This window comes from Apteryx mantelli, chromosome 2, assembly GCF_036417845.1.
Source record: "Apteryx mantelli isolate bAptMan1 chromosome 2, bAptMan1.hap1, whole genome shotgun sequence".
Classification (NCBI taxonomy): Eukaryota; Metazoa; Chordata; class Aves; order Apterygiformes; family Apterygidae; genus Apteryx; species Apteryx mantelli.
The window spans coordinates 152,023,599-152,044,092 of NC_089979.1; the positions used below are offsets into that span (position 1 = coordinate 152,023,599).

General features: G+C 34.7%; 1 protein-coding gene across 1 annotated transcript in view; it reads right to left on the reverse strand.

Annotated features, from left to right (window-relative positions):
• Positions 1 to 20,494, reverse strand: part of ODAD2 (outer dynein arm docking complex subunit 2) — a 96,235-nt gene that overhangs the window by 32,212 nt on the left and 43,529 nt on the right. The window contains exons 15-16 of the mRNA XM_013949258.2: positions 20,107 to 20,349; positions 8,827 to 8,941 (exon numbers count right to left, since the gene is read on the reverse strand). Of these exons, the coding sequence (XP_013804712.2) occupies positions 8,827 to 8,941; positions 20,107 to 20,349 (358 nt within the window). The remainder of the gene's footprint in view (positions 1 to 8,826; positions 8,942 to 20,106; positions 20,350 to 20,494) is intronic.

Consider the following 20,494-nt stretch of genomic DNA (forward strand, 5'->3'; position numbering starts at 1 on the left):
TTCCATGTTCTCTGAGTACACTTGTATTAATGTTCAGGTACTTATTCACACTATAAAGTCTAAAGTAATTTCTGCATACTTGGTTTCTAGATACCCTCAGGCATTTACATCTATACTTTTTAAAGTCCACCTTTTAAATTAATTGACACGTAACTTTTTTGTGAGACTAAACCCAAAGCATTTGGCATTTCCATATATTAATGTATGAAGCTTTAATATTTACTTGCAGTCCTTAAATCTTGCTGCAGAAATGTAAATGGCATTTCAGGGTTTTGGCTATGCAGTTAGTTTGCTATTGGGGTATAACAGAATTTTGATATTGAATGTGGAGTGGATAGTGCTGCATTTCAAGCCTAAGACTAAACCACTAAATTCATACTGTAGCACTTATATACAATGAAACTGTAATCTATTAATCTACGCACTTACTTTCTTTTAAGTTACATATGAAGATATTCAACAAATATAGACTTCTAATGTTTTGAAATGCTTAGAGAACATCTTAGGATACAGCTATACAACAAACAACTAGAAAAATAAGAAAAATGCATTTAAGTGAATTTAGCAAATTCATTCCCCTCTTTACTTATCTTGATAAAACCTTACTTCTTTGTTGTCCTAACAAGGCTACTCAGTTCAAGTTAAGCAGAAAAAAAATATGGCATTGTGAGATGAATTGTAAGAACCAGCTTTTATAGATATAAACATTGATAAAATCATTCCTACTGATAAGCAATAAAATAAAAAGTTTTATTTTATACATCTGAATGTATGTGTTAATGATAGACTGAATGCTTCTAGTTTAACAAGTAATATTTCCTGAGCTGAACAAAGAGCCTAAATGCAGTAACATTTATAGAAGAAATAAAAATGTAAAAAGGGTCAGAGCAAGAAGGTTTTACTGTATTAACAGGAAATATCTTCATTTTAGATATTCATCACTATTATATTACAATTTTTAATGTAATATTTAATCTTAGGTGATAGGTATGAAAAAATATGGATTGTTAAAATGCTTTTTAAATGTCTGGAGAAGCCTGAAAGAGAGAACAGGATATTTCATGACTTCACACGATCACATCTTTCTTCTAACAAGTGGACAGCAAAGCTTTTATCCTCAGAAAGTATGATAAATATTATTTCAAAACTGGATTCAAAGGAGGAGTTTGCAATTTCAAACAGTAAAACCAAGTATCTGGCATAGACGTTGAGGACTGCAAGGTTACCTACTATGCTAATAAAAGCTGCATCCTGCTACTTTTTAATCACAATACTTTCATCTTGTTGAACCTCATAACTATTAACAAAATCTAGTTAACTTTCCCTTCCTTTTTAAACTTTTTTTACTTTCAGCTAATTCTTGGCTTCTCACAAGAGCAGAAATACCCTAAGATAGACCAGCTTTACACTTTTTTTTTTTAATTAGGAGCAGAAAGCATTACAATATTTGCAGAAAAGGCAGATTTGTAAAAATCATTTGATCTTTGCAGTATTTACACAAGGAGAACATTTGGGATTTTTGAGTTCTCTTGTCATCATATTATATGTATTTTTGTGGTTATTTTCATTAAGGAAATAAAGTTCATCAGCCTTAAGTTGAGACATACAGTTCTTGTACAGGCACTACGGAATTCTTTTGTAACTGGATTCCTTTCCTATTCCTTCCAAAGTGAATACTGGTTTCTTTATTTGAAAGATTTAAACCTAAATACCGCATTATAAAAACACATTGTGTTTATCTTTAAAAATACTCTGTTCTAAAGATAAAAGTTTCTCCACTAAAAACAAGTAGTATTTTACTCTTAGAACATGTTAAAAAGCTTAAGATGTCACAGCTAATTTGTCAAATTCAATTGCTTTTGCCCAAAAAAGTGATGGTATGGCTGTGCAAATAAACTCTAATTATCAAGAATCATCTTTAAGCTACCTTTACTTTAACGAAGCAAGCTGTCCACTTCCATTCTCTACCTCCAGTTGCATGACTTAGTGAAGCACAACCGAATTTAAAATACAAAATAAAGACATGCAACAGGTAAAGTTCTATATTACAGCTGTTCAGTGAAAAAAGAAAAAACTATTTATATATGGAAGTTTCTATTCATTTTTCATATTAAACAATACAGTGTTACTATTCATTCAAATTATTTTATATTTAAAGGCAAATTTTATTCCTGTCTATACAGCTGTGGAGATTTCCACTGCAGAAGAACTGATGAAGAACCACCTTTCAGGATAAGACTAGTTTACTACATCTCACATCTCTGCCTCTGTACAGTGTGTTGGGAAAATGAAGGGCTGGATAGTAGCAGACAATCAACATGGATTTTCCTGTCCTCTTCGCCTCACCTCACTGAAGCAGCTACAGCTAGAGCAATCTCAGTGTTATATTAGTAGCTATAAAATGGCTCCAGGGCTACTCTGCAGTTTGGAAGAGCAGAACTGCTTTCTCCTGGCTCGTCAGGGAGCTGATCATCACACAGCTAAATATTGGCAAGTGTATTGCTATTGATAGTCTCAAGAAACAAAAGTCCATTAGCCAAGTGTACAGCCCAAGAAAGCATGTAACGCATGTTCTCAAAAAGATGGTGGGGAAAAAAAAAGCCTTCACAGTTGCTGGTGCAACTTCAAGCAGTCCTTTTTGCTTTTGTTCTCTTTCTTTTCAGTCTGGGAGACTACAACTACGTTTCCTTTTCTGCCCCCTATTCCTACTTGCAGCTCTCACTGAAGTTCACTCCTGAATGAATGCCAAAACCCTATTCTTTTTTACAGAAGCAGTGAAAACACCAGTATCAAGGTCCTTTGAGGCCACAATAGAGAAAAGGTCATGATTTGTTTTACATTATTTTGAAAAGCATTATAATAATGGAAGTATGAAAAATAGATAACATTGAACATAAATCCAAACAAATGTTTAAGCAAACTTCATCATAAAATTATGAATGTATTTATGAGATAGCTAACACTACTATGTAGTTTAATATTGCAGAGATGCAAGACAGTAATATCAAAATTTTCTGAGGACAGCCTAGCTAAATAATCAATGTAGTGACAACACAAAATAATAAGTTGTTATTACAATTATTGTTTTTGTCTTTGCAACTCTGGCAAGGTTCCATAAACTAGAGAGTTCTATTTGGCAAGGCAATCATATCATATTGTAGCAGTTATAATTGCAGACCACTGAGAATTTGAACAACAAGCATGAAGTATAAAATATGTTATAGTTCAACCAAAAGCTTCTGGGCCAGATAAAATGATTGCTTGAAATTTTCTGGTTTATATTATACAGTAGATCAGACACAATGCTCAGTGCTCTTTTTTTGCCTTAAAATCTATGGAAGTCCCATGTGGTAAATGAGAGGGTAAAGACAGAAAGAATGGAGATGGACAAGCAAGAAAAACAAAGAAGAGATGAAAAAAGAAAAGAGAAAAGAGATGAAAAATGGGAGGAAGATGGGATTTAAACTTTTTATAGATTTTTATATCCAATTAGCAAGTCTAATTTAAAAGTACAGAAGCAACATGACACGCTGTTGACTAGTATGTGTAGCTATTATAATTTAAGTTAAAAGAAAAGTCGTCAGATATTTTCCAGTGGAACAGTATTCCATCAGAAAATGCTAATGGAACGGAACCAAAACCTTCCATAAGAACATGACGACTCCTTGAAAAGTTGTGACAGAAACCAGGCAGAAAGACAGGCTAAATTACCAACGTGCCTCTTCGTCTTTTCTCTTGTCAGCCAGATGGCTGGTGAGTAGCTTGTCAGGCTGCTTGGCTTCTGGTTTTCCCTGACTTCTTGCCTGATGGGCTGCCAAACAGCTGGAAGGCCAGGTCTCCAGAAGCTCCCAAGCTTTTGGGCTTCTTATGTTCTCCAAGCTCCCAGGCAGCTGCTCTGCATGGACCTTAGGATCTGAGGCTCCCCAGTGAGGGAGACAGGGGTTATGCTCTTAGTCTCTCTTTCCTTCCCAGCTTTTAGGCTATGTGTTTTTATGCAAACTGGGCATCACTGGTAGGCCTCAGGGGCCTTTGGGCAATTTATGGCAGTCCATTCAGGATATATAGGAGAACAAGTCTCTAAGATCCCAAACGTCCCAGAACAGCTGGTTCACTAAGCTCCTAGGCAGCCTGTGTCAAGAATCATCCAACAGGCTGGCTCTTTCTGCACCCCGGCAAGCACGGCAGGCAGCTACCGATTCACTGGGCCAGCTCCGACCTCCTGGGCTTCCTAACTCTCCAGGGAGCATGGTGCTCTGGAAGGCCTGAAGGGAAAGCCAAAAACTCCTTTTGGATCTCTTATAGTAGATTTCTCAAAGTTTAGTTCGTAATAAAAACTTTAAGATTTGGAAAGTCGACATCCAGATATGAGGTATTCAAAACTGCATAAAAATGAGATCAAATATAGAGAAGTAGGTATGAATGATGTTAAAAAAGGATAATGTTTAGAGAAAACAAGTAGGAAAATGGAAAGAGAGCAGTAAGAGCATTAAGTTTAAACTGCCAAGGTTTCTGTATATAAATGCAAGAAGCATAGCAAGGAAAACAAAGAAACTGGAAAGTGCTGTATATACTCAAGCAGGGAATTTTGACATCATGGGCTTAACCAAAGAATGGTACATAAACAGAAATGTATTGGTACTATTTAAGTATAATTTATAAAATATAAAAACAAAATAAACAACACCGCATTATGGGGAACTACTGATCTTTATATACTACATTTTCAATTAGTAAAATGTGTAAACAAAGCATTTTAATTCATTTAAAACAGCAACTGGTTATAATTTTACTATTTGTTAAATATCAGAAGGTTTTCCAAGTTCAACTACCTTTATTTGTTACTTTTAAATAGAAAGGTTCTCTGTAGCTTTATACATATGATTATATTAAAATTTCCATAACAAGCAAAATCTATATAAAAAGCCTAAATAGCATGGGTCATCCGTAGCATATTTCCCACCCACACAGGTTTACTCCAGACTGCTGGCTCCGGTGGGAATCACATCCTCATTATATAATGCTTTTGCAATTACATATGGAGGCTACTGGACCTTCACACACACTCACCTCATGGCCCTTGCCACTTAAACCTGGTTTAGTTTTGGTTTTGATATTTTTGGGCCAACATGGACATTCTCTTTCCCCATACGTAGGAGATACACAGGCATCTTTACATGGCTGACTATTCATCAGGCCTATGAAATTCCACTCCAGGACTGAAAGGGATGCAACAAACTTGAAAAAAACTGCTTTATCACAGAAGTTTGAGACGTCATTTTACAAGTAGATTTTAAGAAAATAGAATAAATATCTTTCCCTCTTTCTTCCCTCAAATCCCCACTCCCAGACTGTTTACTTAAGTTAGTTTGACAGACTTCATACATAATGAGCTTCCTCAAGTTTTTTAAGAAAGCTTTTAGAGTTGTAGCAATAACAAAGGTTAAAACTGAAACATCTGAAAGCTGATATGTAAGCACAGACAAAAGACAGAGGAAAGAAGTGGGCCTGCCATTACCATTCCTATTCAAAAGTTTGTCCCAAAACTCTACTACACACAAGGAAGGAGAAAAACCTCTACAATATATGTTTTTTTAATTTCAAGACATACTATTTAAAGGTTACTCTCTGAGGAAATAGGTATTTTAATACAAACTCAAGTTGGCAGCACCCTTGTTATTGGCATAATGCCCTTGGATGAAATTTATAATAGCCCAAATAACATCTTTGTAGAGTTTCTCTAAATTCTTGTTTGGACTGATGTATACTGGGAGAACACTATAAATACTGCTTTTCAAAGTAGCATCATAACCAAATGTTGCCATTCCAACATCAACAGAGTTGAGTAGACTTTTCTCAGCAATTTTTCACAATCATGTGTGTTTCTTGGACAGTGTGCTAATACTTTGCCATTACCAATGTGCCTGCAGTAGTAACTTTTCCTTTTGGAAGTAAGGAATTAATTAATAGGAATCTGCTTCTATTAAGATAATTATTTTTAATTAATGCTATTCTTGCCTTTTTTAGTTTTATTTTTTAGAGAAATGCATAAATTAATTTGTCCACAATCACGTTATATTTGTCTTAGGCTCACAAGTAGCAGTGACAGGTGCTGTGCAAATTTTCCTAGGACATTTCTACCACTGAAATTATATCACTGCCAACCTGCAAGATCTTTGTTCTACAAACAGTCTTAAGGCTAAAAATACTTAGAACTAACACTGGTAAACAGAAGTGATGACTGACATCAAACTGATATTGTAGCTGTCAGAGATGAAACAGTCTATATACGAGACTGTACAACTTACATCCTCTATTTAAAAAGTCTTAAATCTGCCACAGACCAAATATCACTAACCTAAATCATACTGATGCACTAAGCAGTACTTTCTAATCCAATTCTACAATTCTATTCTATGGGAAGTACTCCAGCTACCATAATGTAACTGCTGTCATAGATAATCTAGGATTAAGGACACTTGGATTCTACTCCCTTCTTGCCATTAACTTCCTTTTTGACAATGGAGAAATTAGTTAGACCCAAATGTTCAGAAGTGGCTGGCACCTACCTTTGAGAATTGAGGCCTTGGCCTTTTGTGACTCATTTCTTGCTGACTGTAAAACAGAAATAGTAGACTTCCCAATCTTAAGAAGATATGGTGAGATAAGTACATGAGAGATACTCATGTACTCACATACCTTGACCATAAGAGCCAGGTCAGTATGATAGATTAGCTCCATCATAAATATCATGGAAAATAACCTTTACCTTGTACGTACAGAAGGTGTTTGTGCAAGAAAATGCATGCTGTACAACATTGTCATAAAAATTTGTTTCTAATACTGGTAACAAGTTCTGTTTCATCTACCAAACTCCGCACTACAGAAGACAAACACTACAGCTTCTCCAAAACAAACAAAAAAAGAAAACAAATGCAGAATCCAATCTCAAAGCTATTTGAAACATGGTTTGCAGTCTCAAGTACAGGCTTGGAAAAGCCAGAATGCATATAATCCCTTTAAAATTGTACCCTTATCACTGACTTCAAACCTAGTACTGCATAAACTGAATTGTGCTTCTCGGAAGATCATTTAAACAGTTAAATATTATTAACTGTGAATAAAAAAAATTTTTTTGCTTACATAGATAGTTCCTGCATATCCACTGTGTGGCTATAATCATTTGTTTATACATCTTTCTTTCCATTCAGTGTTGGAGGAAAGGGTATTGGTAGGTTTGTGTCAGCGTGCCACTCTGCCTCAGTCTCATACAAAGAGCTCTTTGTGGGGTCACAGATTAGCATTTGGGCAGGCAGCCATGAGAGATGAAAGGAGGACAGATACACTGAGGATGTACATAGCTTAAACTCATTAAATACCCAAGGGGAAAAAACAAAGAAGAAAATCCATGTAGCCTATGATTTCAGTAGCTGTCCCCTACCCAATAACTTCTGAAAAGGCGCTTAAAGTGGGAATTCCGGGAAAGTGGAGCTCTACCCTGGCACTACTGCTCATGGAGTCTTATACATAATAAGTATTGCCTCATTACTGAGCGATAAAGTGATATTTTAACATTCAACTATAGAAATATCGTTAGAGAGAGAGGCAGGTATAGCCGTATCTTGATAGAAGAGACATGTATGAACTACATCAGTAGATAACAGGACTTTTATATACGAGTCTATGTTCAGAAAAAAAAGATGGAAAAATAATTCAGAATAACTGGCATGTTTGAAAAATATCAGGGAAGCTGTCATGGTAGAAATCAATGTGAAGAAACAGAAAAGTAAAAAAGTTTTAAGTTATAAAAATCAAGAGCAAATGTTCTTTCAATAACTTCATCAATATAGCTATATGTACATCTATCTATCTATCTAATCTACATCTATATCAATATAAATTAATAGCAACCATATAGTGCTCAATTCCAAATAGGAAACACTGCTTGCAAAGGATGCTAAGGATATCTAGCACTTCTAAGGCTCTCCCCCTTTTATAGTTTCAGGTTCTCAAATGATATGTAGAAGGATATATATCTGTGGTAGAGAGAAGAAACAAAAGTTGTTATAAATATGGATGTGGATTAGAAATGGAAGATATTACTGCACATGTGTTAAGGCTAAAAGTATGCTTAGTATTTTAAAGAACTATTTTAGAGAACATGGAATGAGAAACAAAGCCTTCCCCACTTAATTTACCACAGGTCAGTGGTACCAATTCACTGAAGATGAGTTACAGATAATACTCACTATTTTATCTCTCTTTGGAAGCTGATGTGAAATAAATGAATAGCTCAGTCTTCTGTACACAGCTGACCCACACAACAACTACTATTCACAAACGGCACTTTTTGCTGGCAGTCTGAGCAGAGAATCTAAGGATTACATTGGCACTGAGTCTAAAATACGCTCTCAACCCAAAAGATTGTCTCCTGAGAACAGCTAAAGTACCTCATAGTGGAGAATAGCTACAACTACCTGTCCTGTTCATAGCCTATCAATAGAAGATTTCTGTTTCCCACATTGTCAGATTGGCATTTTCAGTATGCTTTATTTGGGAACAGTATTTTTAGGTCCTAGTAAGTTATAAAAATATGTTTTCCAAATAAAATAAACACTGTAAAGGCAAAACAGAATGCTATAATGAGCACTAGATGGAAGCCTACTGTTGTGTTAAAAAATAAATACATCAATTATTTAAAGCAGTTAAAAGAATGAAGTAGAGAGAGTGTAAGTAAAAAATGCCACAGTATTGTTGACAATCATCCAAATGTAAAAATTATACGCAAGTATATAGGCAACAAAAATATTATTTTAAATACTTTATCACCTTAGCATTTTCAATGCAAGGACAAATAGCCCAAGCTGCACTTGCTTGAACATCTGGATTAGGATTTTTCAACAATGACCATAACAAACGAACTCCATCTAGACGGTCAATTATCCTGTTGCAGAAACAGACAAAAAACAGGTAATCAATTACGGAGTAGACAATGTTAAATTTTAAACTATATCTGTTTGGAAGAGTTTTAAAAATATTGGTATGATTTTCTTTAACACACTGTTGTTTCAGGTAACTGCTTGTGTTTTACTGTCAGCTAATTGCCATCAGCATTTTCTGTAAACACTGCTCACTATCACAGATGACTGTGAACAACTGATGTAAAAACAAAATATGTTTTCTAACTAAATCTCATGAATGTTGTTTACCTTTTTCTCAGTACTGTGATTTAAAATGCTTACAAAAGATAAAGTAAACTGCATTATAACCAGGACTCATGTAAACCTAAAAACAAGCATGTGACTTTTTAACGAACTGCATGCAAAGTGAAATCTGAATTCAAGCATACTGGCTTCTTTCATATAGTGACAAATACTTTCCAAAACAAATATTTATGTCAAAAACTATGTACTTAACTTTTTACTTAGACTATGTTTAATATATTTACCTTACTGTATGACATATTTTAAAGTCCTATGTTTCTAATCTAGCATTAGGAATTAAAGTGGTTACACCACAGTGCATCCTTTGTTGGGCCTGAATAACGCGTAACTTGTTTCCCATGTGTTCCTTACCAACAAGACTAACATTGAATACTGTGTTACAATTACTTAAACACACTGTAATCAAAGTATCTTCATGACTAGCTGAAAAATGAATTATCATCAGAATCATCTCTGCACCATCTGCCTTATGTTTATATATCAATCAGCGTTGAGGATCACAACTTCACATTAGGGTCCAGTGAATACTTTAAATGGAAAGGAAGGCCAAACAAAACTTAATATCCTTTACAAACATGTTTTTTTTCCAAAAAGATATGTTAAACTCAAAGCAGATGAGCTGAAGATAAAGAATACCTTGATTTTCTAAACTCAAAAGTAAAAGTTTAATTGTATGCAGTTATTCTACATCTTTAATTGTAAATACAGTATAAGAGAAATAAAATACAGACTACTCTACAAAAATCACATAAAACATCATTTACGTTCACTACATATGTTTGCCAAGATTTTTTTAAACTAATTATAAAATCAGCTCTGTATGTAATCCTGCCATCATTTGAAGCAGAAAAAATTAAAAACATGAACTCTGTCTAAAACAACGAAGGACTTCACTCACAACACTTTTATGCAAACTGGTTGAACAGTTAAGTTTTCAAAACAATACTTTTTTTGCAGAAATCTATGGTTAAGCTGAAACACTATAATTTTTTAAAGACTTGCTAATTTTAATACAGCTTGTTTTACTTACTCAGCTCCGGATCAGATGCAAGAAGATTATCATTCAAAAGACAGATTCAGAAATCTTAACGTAACAAAATATATAACAGCATGATTACACACTACGCAATTACATATGTATGTCCATGTAGTAAGGATAACTTAAGGAAAAGCTTCAAAACAAGCTTTGAAATCCCTCCAAGCCCCCAAAACTTCTGAGCAATTTCAATATTACTTTCCCATCATTTCAGAAAGCACAAAGAAATTTTTTTTCTTATACAGGACTTGAATAATAAAGGATCCATGAATCTTTCTTCTAGTCAAGCAAAGCACTGACTATTTAGCAACATAAGGAACTTCCGAGAGGGGCTAAATATAAATGACCTAAGTCCAACCAGTATATAAAAATTAAGAGATAGAAGCCAAACACTGAGCTAATATTTTCCCCACATGCTAAAGAAAACAATCTCTAGGCTGATTCACCTTTCCTTCTATTTTTTCAAAGCTTCCTTTTCAATTTAAAGTTTACTTTCATTTTCTTTTCATTTTTCTTGTCTTCTCTTCAGCTTCTCAAGCTGTACTCTCTTCATGGTATAGTTTGCTTTCTAAATAAAAGTTTTGCCTTTTGTTTCAAGACCAGAAAGAGGCTTAGACCCAACAGGATATCTCAGAATATCTCAAAGTGTGGTCCTCAGTCCGTCCAACATGTATAAAAACAAACTCAAAACCTGCATGAACTAAGCAAATAAATCTCTAAATTACATTGTTCATCACTGATTACTTCCTTCTCTCAGTTACACTAGATTAATCCAAATGAAAAGAACTCCAAATACAAGAGCAATGCTCTTTAATTCTCATACTGGAAGAGTTGTGGTTATTTATTTAATCACCATACAAGCATAAACCCTTTCATTTTCATCTTGCTGAGGAAATATATTTGCCAATTATTAAAGAAAGTATTGGTAAACAAGTGACTAAATCCCTTCTCAGTTCAACTTTTTATCTTCTCTGTTTCCACTGTATAATGTAGGAGATGAAGAAATTGGATGTTAGAGAGTTTTCTATTCAAACTAGCATATCTGCAATAAAAGCAAAAGGAACACTAAAATAAATGGCCCTGAAAAGTGGTCCCTCTATAAAAGTGCATAGACCTTAGATTTCTTTCTATATAAAAATTCCTTTTTTAAGGGGGACAAAAATATACATTATTTTAGCTTTCTTTACAAATAAAGAAAGAAAAAGATGTAAAAATAGACCTGTAATCATGAAAATTTCAGCTCTGATGGCATCACTCTAAACAATATTCACTATCCACTACAATAAATACAAGCAGGCATACTTTAAAATTTACTTTGGCTGGCATTCAGTTCTGTATTGATTCATAGCTAGTACACTAGCCACCCCTGTGGTTAAGGTCACTTAAATGACGCATTTTACAATAATTTGTTGACATTATGAAGACAAAATTAAACTACAGTTGAACCTGTATTAAGCAACTACTCATGGGATTGTTAAAGAACATGTCTTTTAATGAAGATGCAAAACATTTTCTTTGAAAGCTGAGGCAAATCTCATAAAAGCTGTAATAATACAATATTGAATTGATATAAAAAATCTTACTATTTAATATTTTTGAAGTGCAAATATTTAACTACTTATGGAATAATTGAACTGCATACATTTAATCTACTGAATCTAACATATACAAGACTATTAATAGTCAAAACCTTGATAGGCATGAAAGTTACCCAAAGTAAAAATTTAAATTTAAATTGCTGTCTGTTGCTTTACTATAAGTGCCTAACAATGTATAAATATGTGGAGTTCAGAATCAACAGCCCAAATTCTGAACAGTTGTATAGATACACATGATAACAACGTATAAGTATACATTAACATAGCTGAGGTGCCTGGCAACAGACATGGACCAAGATGACCACAGGCTACATCTTCTGGTTCAAAGATCTAGGCCTTGTGCAGACTGTTCTCATTGCTCACTGATACGAGTTATAACATCATGTAAATTATTCTGCTCCAGAAGTAGTTGTATGGGCAATTAGAAACAGTTGGAGTGAAGCGGTATCATGCACTCCCATACTGGCCAGACATGGTTAAGGGAGGTGAGAGGCTATCCAGTTATTCCTACCTGAAGTTTCTGACATCACTCTTATGAAAGGGTAATTGTGAGGTCTCCGAGCAAAACACCTTTCTGGTGCCCACACAGAACAGCTTATGTATGGGGCATACAGAATATGTCTTATGGGCAAGTAATTTCAATGCAGGCAAATAATTTCAATGCAATTAAATCCATTTGGAGATTACTGAAGTATCTAAGACAGCTGCTGGGCAGTCTCAGGTTACAATAAATTGATATTTGCTATTTGACAGGGCAGATAATTTAACATGATAATTTTTTTGAATGACTTTGGTTGTTTGTTTATCATCAATAGTTGTTGAATAAAGACTTTTCATGTTATTTCCTTTAAGAACCTTCAAGGTCATTGCCATATGTCTGTGCAAGGCCAGGGTCACAATTCTAGAAATGCACGTTGATTTTTTTTACATCTTAAACTAACAAAAACATTATTCTGAAATAGTACATCCCTTTCAAATTCAAATGATTTAATATTGAACATTTCCAGTAGAAACATCAACATGAATTGCTTAAACACACATGCATACACAAAGCCTAGACATCTGTTTGTCATATCTATCATCTTTTTTGTTACACTGTTACTTGCCAGGACTTTTGAGAAGCCTAGCTTTATTGCCTGCCAATTTAGACCACAAATACAAATGTAAACAAACAAAGCTATACTGATTCTATACTGTGCTCACTGGTAAGATTACAGGGTTTAATTCTGGCAGAATGTAATCTTGTCTTTTTTGAAACCACAATTTAGCATGTTTCTTAAAACTATCACTAGTTGTTGCAGACTGCTTTGATAAGTAGTATTATATACCAGTGACTCAAACTCCATCTGTTTGGCTAAAATAATTGTACATTTTAGTTCGCAAGATTCTAAAACCTCAGTTTTGAATGCTAGAGATGAATCCTAAAGATTTTCAAATGAAAAAGGCAAATAAAAATCTAGTGAACATTAAAGAATAAGCACCAGTCTTCTGGACTTAGTAATAGAAAAAAGAATAACTGGGAAAAAGTTCCTCAAAAGGACAACCGTACAAAAAGTTGTCTAGAAGCATCGCTGTCAAAGACCTTGCAGCAGACTGAGTATGGAAAACAGCTTCAGGCTCTTCATGTAACACCAAGAAAGTTCAGTCACATAGTTATGTTGTTTTAAGAAAAGTCAACTTAGTTTTTGCTTGGTATTCTCTCACAGCTGTATGATTCGCTCTTTATTTTACATAGGTCAAGAAAGTTATTAAGAATCATTTAATTTCTTGAAGTTGCCTTAAAGTAAAGGCTTGGTGAAGAAAAATAACATTGTTGACCTTCCACTCTGTAGAAGTTAAAAGTCAGCTGGAAACATCACAGAGATTTAATAGATAAAAGACATGGAGGAGATCTAGATTCACCCATGCCTATCTACTACTCTTCTCCCTTTTTCAATGCTGGCTTCGTCTGAGCAATGTATGATAAACAAACAATTTTTCTCTCGGAAGTGAGTTCTACTATTTCATAGACCCTCATTCTTAGGGGTTTTTTTTTCCACAGTCTGTAATAATATGTTATTTTCTTTTTAATCCCATCCTCTTCATTACATACCCTTGAATCATTCACAGAAACTACATGAGCTCCCCTCTCAAGCAGCCTGTGTAGTTTTAGAACTAGAAATAATGATTATTTAAGTAGTACACATACCTACTACTGCAAATATAAGCACATTACAAAACAGAAGACTGCTTAACTGAATGGTTAGTCTGTAAGCCACACTTTATTAAACACATGCAGCTAACAAAATGTGAAAATATATTTGAAAATGCTCAACCCTTACTGAGGGCAAGCCATCCCTTGCAATTCTCCTGCTTTGTTCTGGGCTTCTATTACACACCAAAGTCAAGGACAGCAGAATCCAGAAGAATCACCAGAGTTTTTTAGAGTTTCTCTAGTGGTGCTAAAGTAAAATAATAACTCCTTAAATATTGCTTGTCTCTACCAGATGGCAAAAAAAGAAGCCACAAGAACTGCCAGCCAAATTTGCCAGGACAAAAACTAATAGTAGAGAACAACTGATCTCATAGAACCTGTCTGAAACCACTCCATGGAATAAATGATTATAAAATAAGGAAAGTGATGGGGATTCAGTCAGCTGAACTAGGAAGATTGGAAATAAGAAAGTATCAAACTGCCATCAGCCTTACGGGCTACAAGTAGCTTTGCTTTGCTTTTCTCCAGAAGAGAAATTTGGCACATCTCCACATCCTTGTTAAGACTGGAAATAGGCTGTAAGGAGCTGAGAGCCTTACAAGAGCTCAAATTGAGTTTCTCAGGTTTATTTCAGGATAGCTACTGATAGCTATTATCACAACTAAGCAACTGATGCAATTCCAATTTAAAAAAAAAGAAGGCGTAAGGGATATAGGGGAATGAGAGGATAGAGCTATGCATCACCTTCTCATGAAATTAAAGTTATTCATACAATGGGAAGACAAATGTTTCCAGGTACTTTTCTACCACCTGGGTCATTTAGAACTCTCTTAACACTTGGGAAAGGTTAAATAAGGTAAGGACATGAATACTGGAACCTTTGACAGGACAAATACCTGAGCTATTTTAACATCATGTGACAGGAATATCTCGCACTGTGACAGTTCACCAAAAAGATGTACATTAACCTGTATTTTTTAAGATGAAGACATAAGCACTGGAAGAGGATTTTTTTTTTTTTTGCTATCATAAAGTTGTAACAATTTTTTTTAAGAAGAAACTTGTACATATTTCTAAATGTGGTATATTAAAATAAGTTACCTTAATTATGGTAGATCATGCCCTTCTAGGGCATAGTATGATATAAAAAAAAATGCTTGGAACTTAAGCATCTTAATATGCAGTTTTCAAATCCTGGAATTTTCATATCACTACTTATAAATTGAGCAGCGATACATCAATGTTTCTTAATGCTTAAAAAAAAGAAATACAAAAACTCAGAAACAAAAGCCTTAGAGTACAAAATATGAAAAGGTGACAAAATACCTATCAGAAGAGTTGATTACTCCTAGAGCAAAAATGATGCCCAGATCTTAACACAACATTCCACATATGTTCTCTTGCAGTAACACCAAAAATTTTTAACAGTTGAAGGGAATTCATTCACTGTTTCTTTGCAAATTGCAAGCCATTAATATCCTCTTAAATTTTGTGATGGGCTTTTTAGCATACTACTGATCTCTACACTTAACATGTTAGTATCAATAGTTTGATAAAATTGATTATTGCTTCTTGATTATTATAGCTACACCAGATTACTGACACTGCAGAGTCTGTGAAATGAGACCTATATAAATCCTAAACTTTGAATCAACCACATATTCATTAAATATATGCCTTTGAGGCAAGACTGTCCATGCTTTCTTTTCAAACTTGCTGCTCCAGTTAAAGAAACAGAATGGTTTCCCCAAACATACTGTACTCATTTGCAGGTTATTAAAATATAGGCAAAATAAGACCCAATTTTTATTTCCGAAGAGAGATGAGAAGTGTTCTATAAATCTCCTCATTCCTGGCCACATGGAAGCCTCCTCTCACTGTGTTCTGAGGACTCAAGCTCCAATCAATTTACTGGGTCAGGACAAAGACTGAAATACAAACTTTTCTTTGTACTACAGCTCTTCACCTCTAAATCCATGTGCTCATACAGCACATTTCAATGCTGGCCAAACAGTTTTAACTGGTCTATATACCCTCTTTCCAATGTGGACAGCAGCAAATCCATATTCATAAGGTTAAGGGGAAGTCAGCCTCTGCAAGCCCTCACCATGAGATACACTACTTAGTTTTACTTCGAAGAAACTGGAAGGAACCAGGGAAACATCTGAATCCCAATTTAATTGAAATATGTTTTGCACATTACTGAAAACAACTATGTTTGTTAACTGGTACTTAGTTCCATTATTTTTGTTTCCTCTTTAGTTATCTGTGCAAAATGATTGTAAGTGGTAGGTCTTTCTATAAGAAATTGCAAAATCCCCTTTCCATACTTAGCAACTGAACGATAGAAATTTCGACAGATTTGAAATTCAACAAGATGCATCAAGATACATCAAAACTGCAGAAGGACCACTGCTCTGCAGTCTGACTTAAAGAATCAATGACAACAAATCAAAAGGAAGGGCTATTACATTATCTAACTCTATAGTCATTATCTGACTTTTGAAGCAGCTTCATTGTTTTCCATTCCTCTCTCTACTTAAGGGATTTAAATACAATCTATGGAATGCCATTTTAGTCAAATTCTAATATCAATCCAAAGACATATCTCTCATACTTTTTTCCCTTTAAGGTAAGACATGTAACTCATCTGTCAGGATACATAGATAACTTGCAAAAAGAATGGAATTTATAAAGTCTAATAGGTACACTAGTTCACTGAAGTTGCTAAACCCTCCCCACTAAAAAAACAAACAAACATATTTTCAATTTTTTGTAATTTTGCTTGACTACAACCATTCAGATCAACTCTTTTTTTGGTAGCCTTACTGGGTAAAGCTAAGGAGATAATTCTGACAGGGATCTAGGGTGTAGAAGCAGATATAAAAATGATCAGGCAAATAGATTGAGATAAAAAGCCAACACACACCCTCCAGAAAATGCAAAGAATCCAGACTTTTCATGTCTCACCATTCCTGATTTCAGCAAACATCTGTGAACGCCCACAGAAAAAGTGTTAGCCTACATTGAGAATGACAATGGATTGCTGGCAGAAACCCTTCTGCAGCTAACGGTCTTCCATTAACTGGAGACCGCAGGAAATGGAATTAAATGTTCCAGCCCCACTAAGGACTCTGGTAGGGGTCCCTGAGTCCACACAGAAGACTTACTTTTCTGCATTTTTTTTTAAGTTGGAACGCAGTGCACATATCTACATTACAAGATTGCTACTAAGGTGGCAAATCATGCAATCAAAGAAAGGCATGTCAAAATAAGGTTGCCCGTGCAATTTTGAGTCAGCCCACTTCTGCTTATGTCTTACAACACAGTTTTGTAATTGCATGATCATATCCTGTTTCTTCTTCTCTAGAAGAACCCAGTCAGTGTATGGTATGGAGGTAAGTCAGGGTTGTCTTTTCTTTTACACAGCTATGAACTTCTGCCCCATCTGATGGTATTTATTGACCAGGAGAAAATTTTGCAAATAAAAAAAGGATTTTGTCTGGGTAGCTGAATCCTGATTAGTTAACTGTATTTGATTGCAGCCTTTGCTATGGAGTCGTCATGCGCCAAACAAGTCATTAAGCCCCAGGATAGGAGCCGTAAGACTGCTCTAAGTTACACCAAGACAAGCAATGTTGGAGAAACAATCAAGTCTCTGTATGCTTGGGATGTGGTCAAACCACATAGCTGTGCAGTGGAAAACCAGTGCTAGAACCAACTAAAACCATAGTTGCTGTGAACAATGTCCCTCGGGTGTTCCATTTTGTAAAGAATGTTGGAGAGTTTGGTCTTATTACTTACTTTCCACACAAAATATGGGTTCACCTAATATTTTTGGTTAAAATCTTCAGAAATGTTTACAGAAAGAGCATGAACCCCCACAGTACTTTCTAACAAGACTACATATTGTTTTAGTTCGAAATTCTGTATTTGGCACAAAGCGATACTGTAGACTATTTGTCCCCCATTTCTTTGGTGACTTACTTATTCCAAAAAGGAGAGTAATTTTGGATGAGGCACTACAGTTTCAACTCCTGTTGTACTGGTCTGAGGATAAAGAGAAGAAAGATGAATGGATGGCCCAGGGTTTTTTTTTGGAAAATCAAATATCTTAACCCTGCGAGATGCAGAACACTCAGTCAAGCAAATCATTTAAATGTGTGAGTAGCTCCATTGACATCAATGTTTAAGCTAAGCATTGTTTAAACATTTTGCTGGATCAGGATCAAAATTCTCCCCACCTGGCTGAATCATGCCTTGGGAAAAGATAGCACCATTATTTCTTCTAGTGCTACAACTCTGAACTTCCATTGACACAATGCTTCAGGTAAGTGCCTCAGTCTTACTACTAATAATAATTTCTCTGTAATGGCTTTTTTGTAGTCGTTAAAAGTACATTATACTCCTGGACTAAAATCTTGCCTACTCATTTTTTTCTAAATGTTGTGAACCTTCAATAGAGAATTTTTCCATATGAACCTAATTTGAGATTTGATTCCTTCATCCACTCTTGGCAAACTCTTTAGAATTTCCTCCCAAACAACCTATGCTCTCTCCTTCTTAAAAACAAGATGCACTTTGTTTGATTACAATTTTAGCAGCAACCTGTGTTATTTTTGGTGCTTATACTGACCACATTCCAGTATGAAGCTATCCATACTGGGTATTACAAGTGATAGTGCTGCATACTGGAGTATGTCTGAGGTTTTATAAATGTCAATTTATATTTATTGACATTTAAATTTCTCAGTTGATTATGATGTTAATTCTCTTAGGTTAATACATTAGTGTAAAGGCTGATGTTTAGTACTCTTCATCTGAAATACATGGTGAAGGTGATTTCATTTATGTATACTTTTATGCTACATGACTAACTCTTTGCATAACCCATGTTTACAGTTGTGTACCATCTAGCCTTTTGCCACTGGGTGACAGCCAAAGCATGAAAACAAAAGCCCTGTTCAGGAAAAGAATTCCCTGCACTGCCATATGAATATCAAGTGAACTATGCAAATCAGAACAGGAGGAGCTTAAGAAAATTCTCTCTTTCTGACCTTTCTTACATATAAGGAGGGAAATATGCCCAAAATCTTGAGGTAAATATCCCTGTAAGGGAACAGCAAGCACAGTAAATACTGACCTAAATATTTTACTGGAACACTTAATCATAAAATTCAAAGTTTTTCTGTCAGCCATGCAAATCTACATCACAAAACTGAAGAGAGCAACAACTCTCTCAGTAAAAAGACAGCCTTTTTCTTTGGTTTTGTGAAGGAATAGGACGGGAGAAAAGGGCCAAAAAGAAAAGTCTGAGTTCATAAAAGGAATAATGAAGAAAGACAAAATACAAATCATATTCTAATTTTAAAAACTTTCAAAAGATTTTTCATGACGGTAAATGCACACATTTCTTTTGGAATTATTTTCTGTAATTTAGGCTATTATCTATGATTTGAGAACAGTAAAAGGAGGAGAAGGAAAAGCAGATCATCATCATACTGCACTTTAAAATTGTGCTCTGTAATTCTGAGTCTTAGCTTTGATATAAATCAATTTATCACAGGCTTTTCTAATTTTCCCCAAAATGCCTAACTGTTGTGTTCTATATATTTTCTTAATTAAATATTTGTGTTGCTACATAGCACATTTTACAGTAGGACATAACTAACCCACACAGCTTGTGGAAAACAAAAAGTAAAATATCCATTAAACTCACATTAGAATTGATGAAAGTAAAACCTATTAATATGTTTAACAGGAAATTAAGCCCATTATTAATTCTGATGAATTTATACTAGTATGGTACATAATCCATCAAAAGCCTGAACTAAAATACTACAAATTGGAAATTTCTTTTCAGACATCCCTATTACATGAAGTAACTAATCTGTGAATTCAATGCCATATCTGACTGCAAATATATCTACTTATAATTTTTTGTAAGAAACTATCTTCACATTAGAACTTTGAATGTTGTCCCCCCAAAATTATCTGCTGGAATTACTCAGATTATTTTCTTGCAGTATTCAGATGCAGTGAGTATGAATAGCTTACATCATATTTTCAGGTTCTGTTGCACAAGCTCCCACTGCTTTGGTGACATTCACAAGAAGTGCCTGATCAGTTCCAGTAAGCAACTTCACTAGCGGTGGTATTCCACCACATTTACGGATAATAGCTCGATTTATTGGCTCTTGGCAACATTCTCCCAATGCTCCAACAACATTTACAAGGACTTCTTCAGGCTGATCAGTGAGCAGTCCTACTAAAGCCTCTATTGCTTTATATTCCTGAAACCTAAATGACAACAATAAAAACAAAGTTATTATTTTCCATATGTTACTGTTGTAATGTTTAATTTTGTAAGTAACTTATTTTGTTAAAGAAATCACAATACATGTAAACCATTCCAATCAGTTCTTGAAAGTGTTATGTACAACAT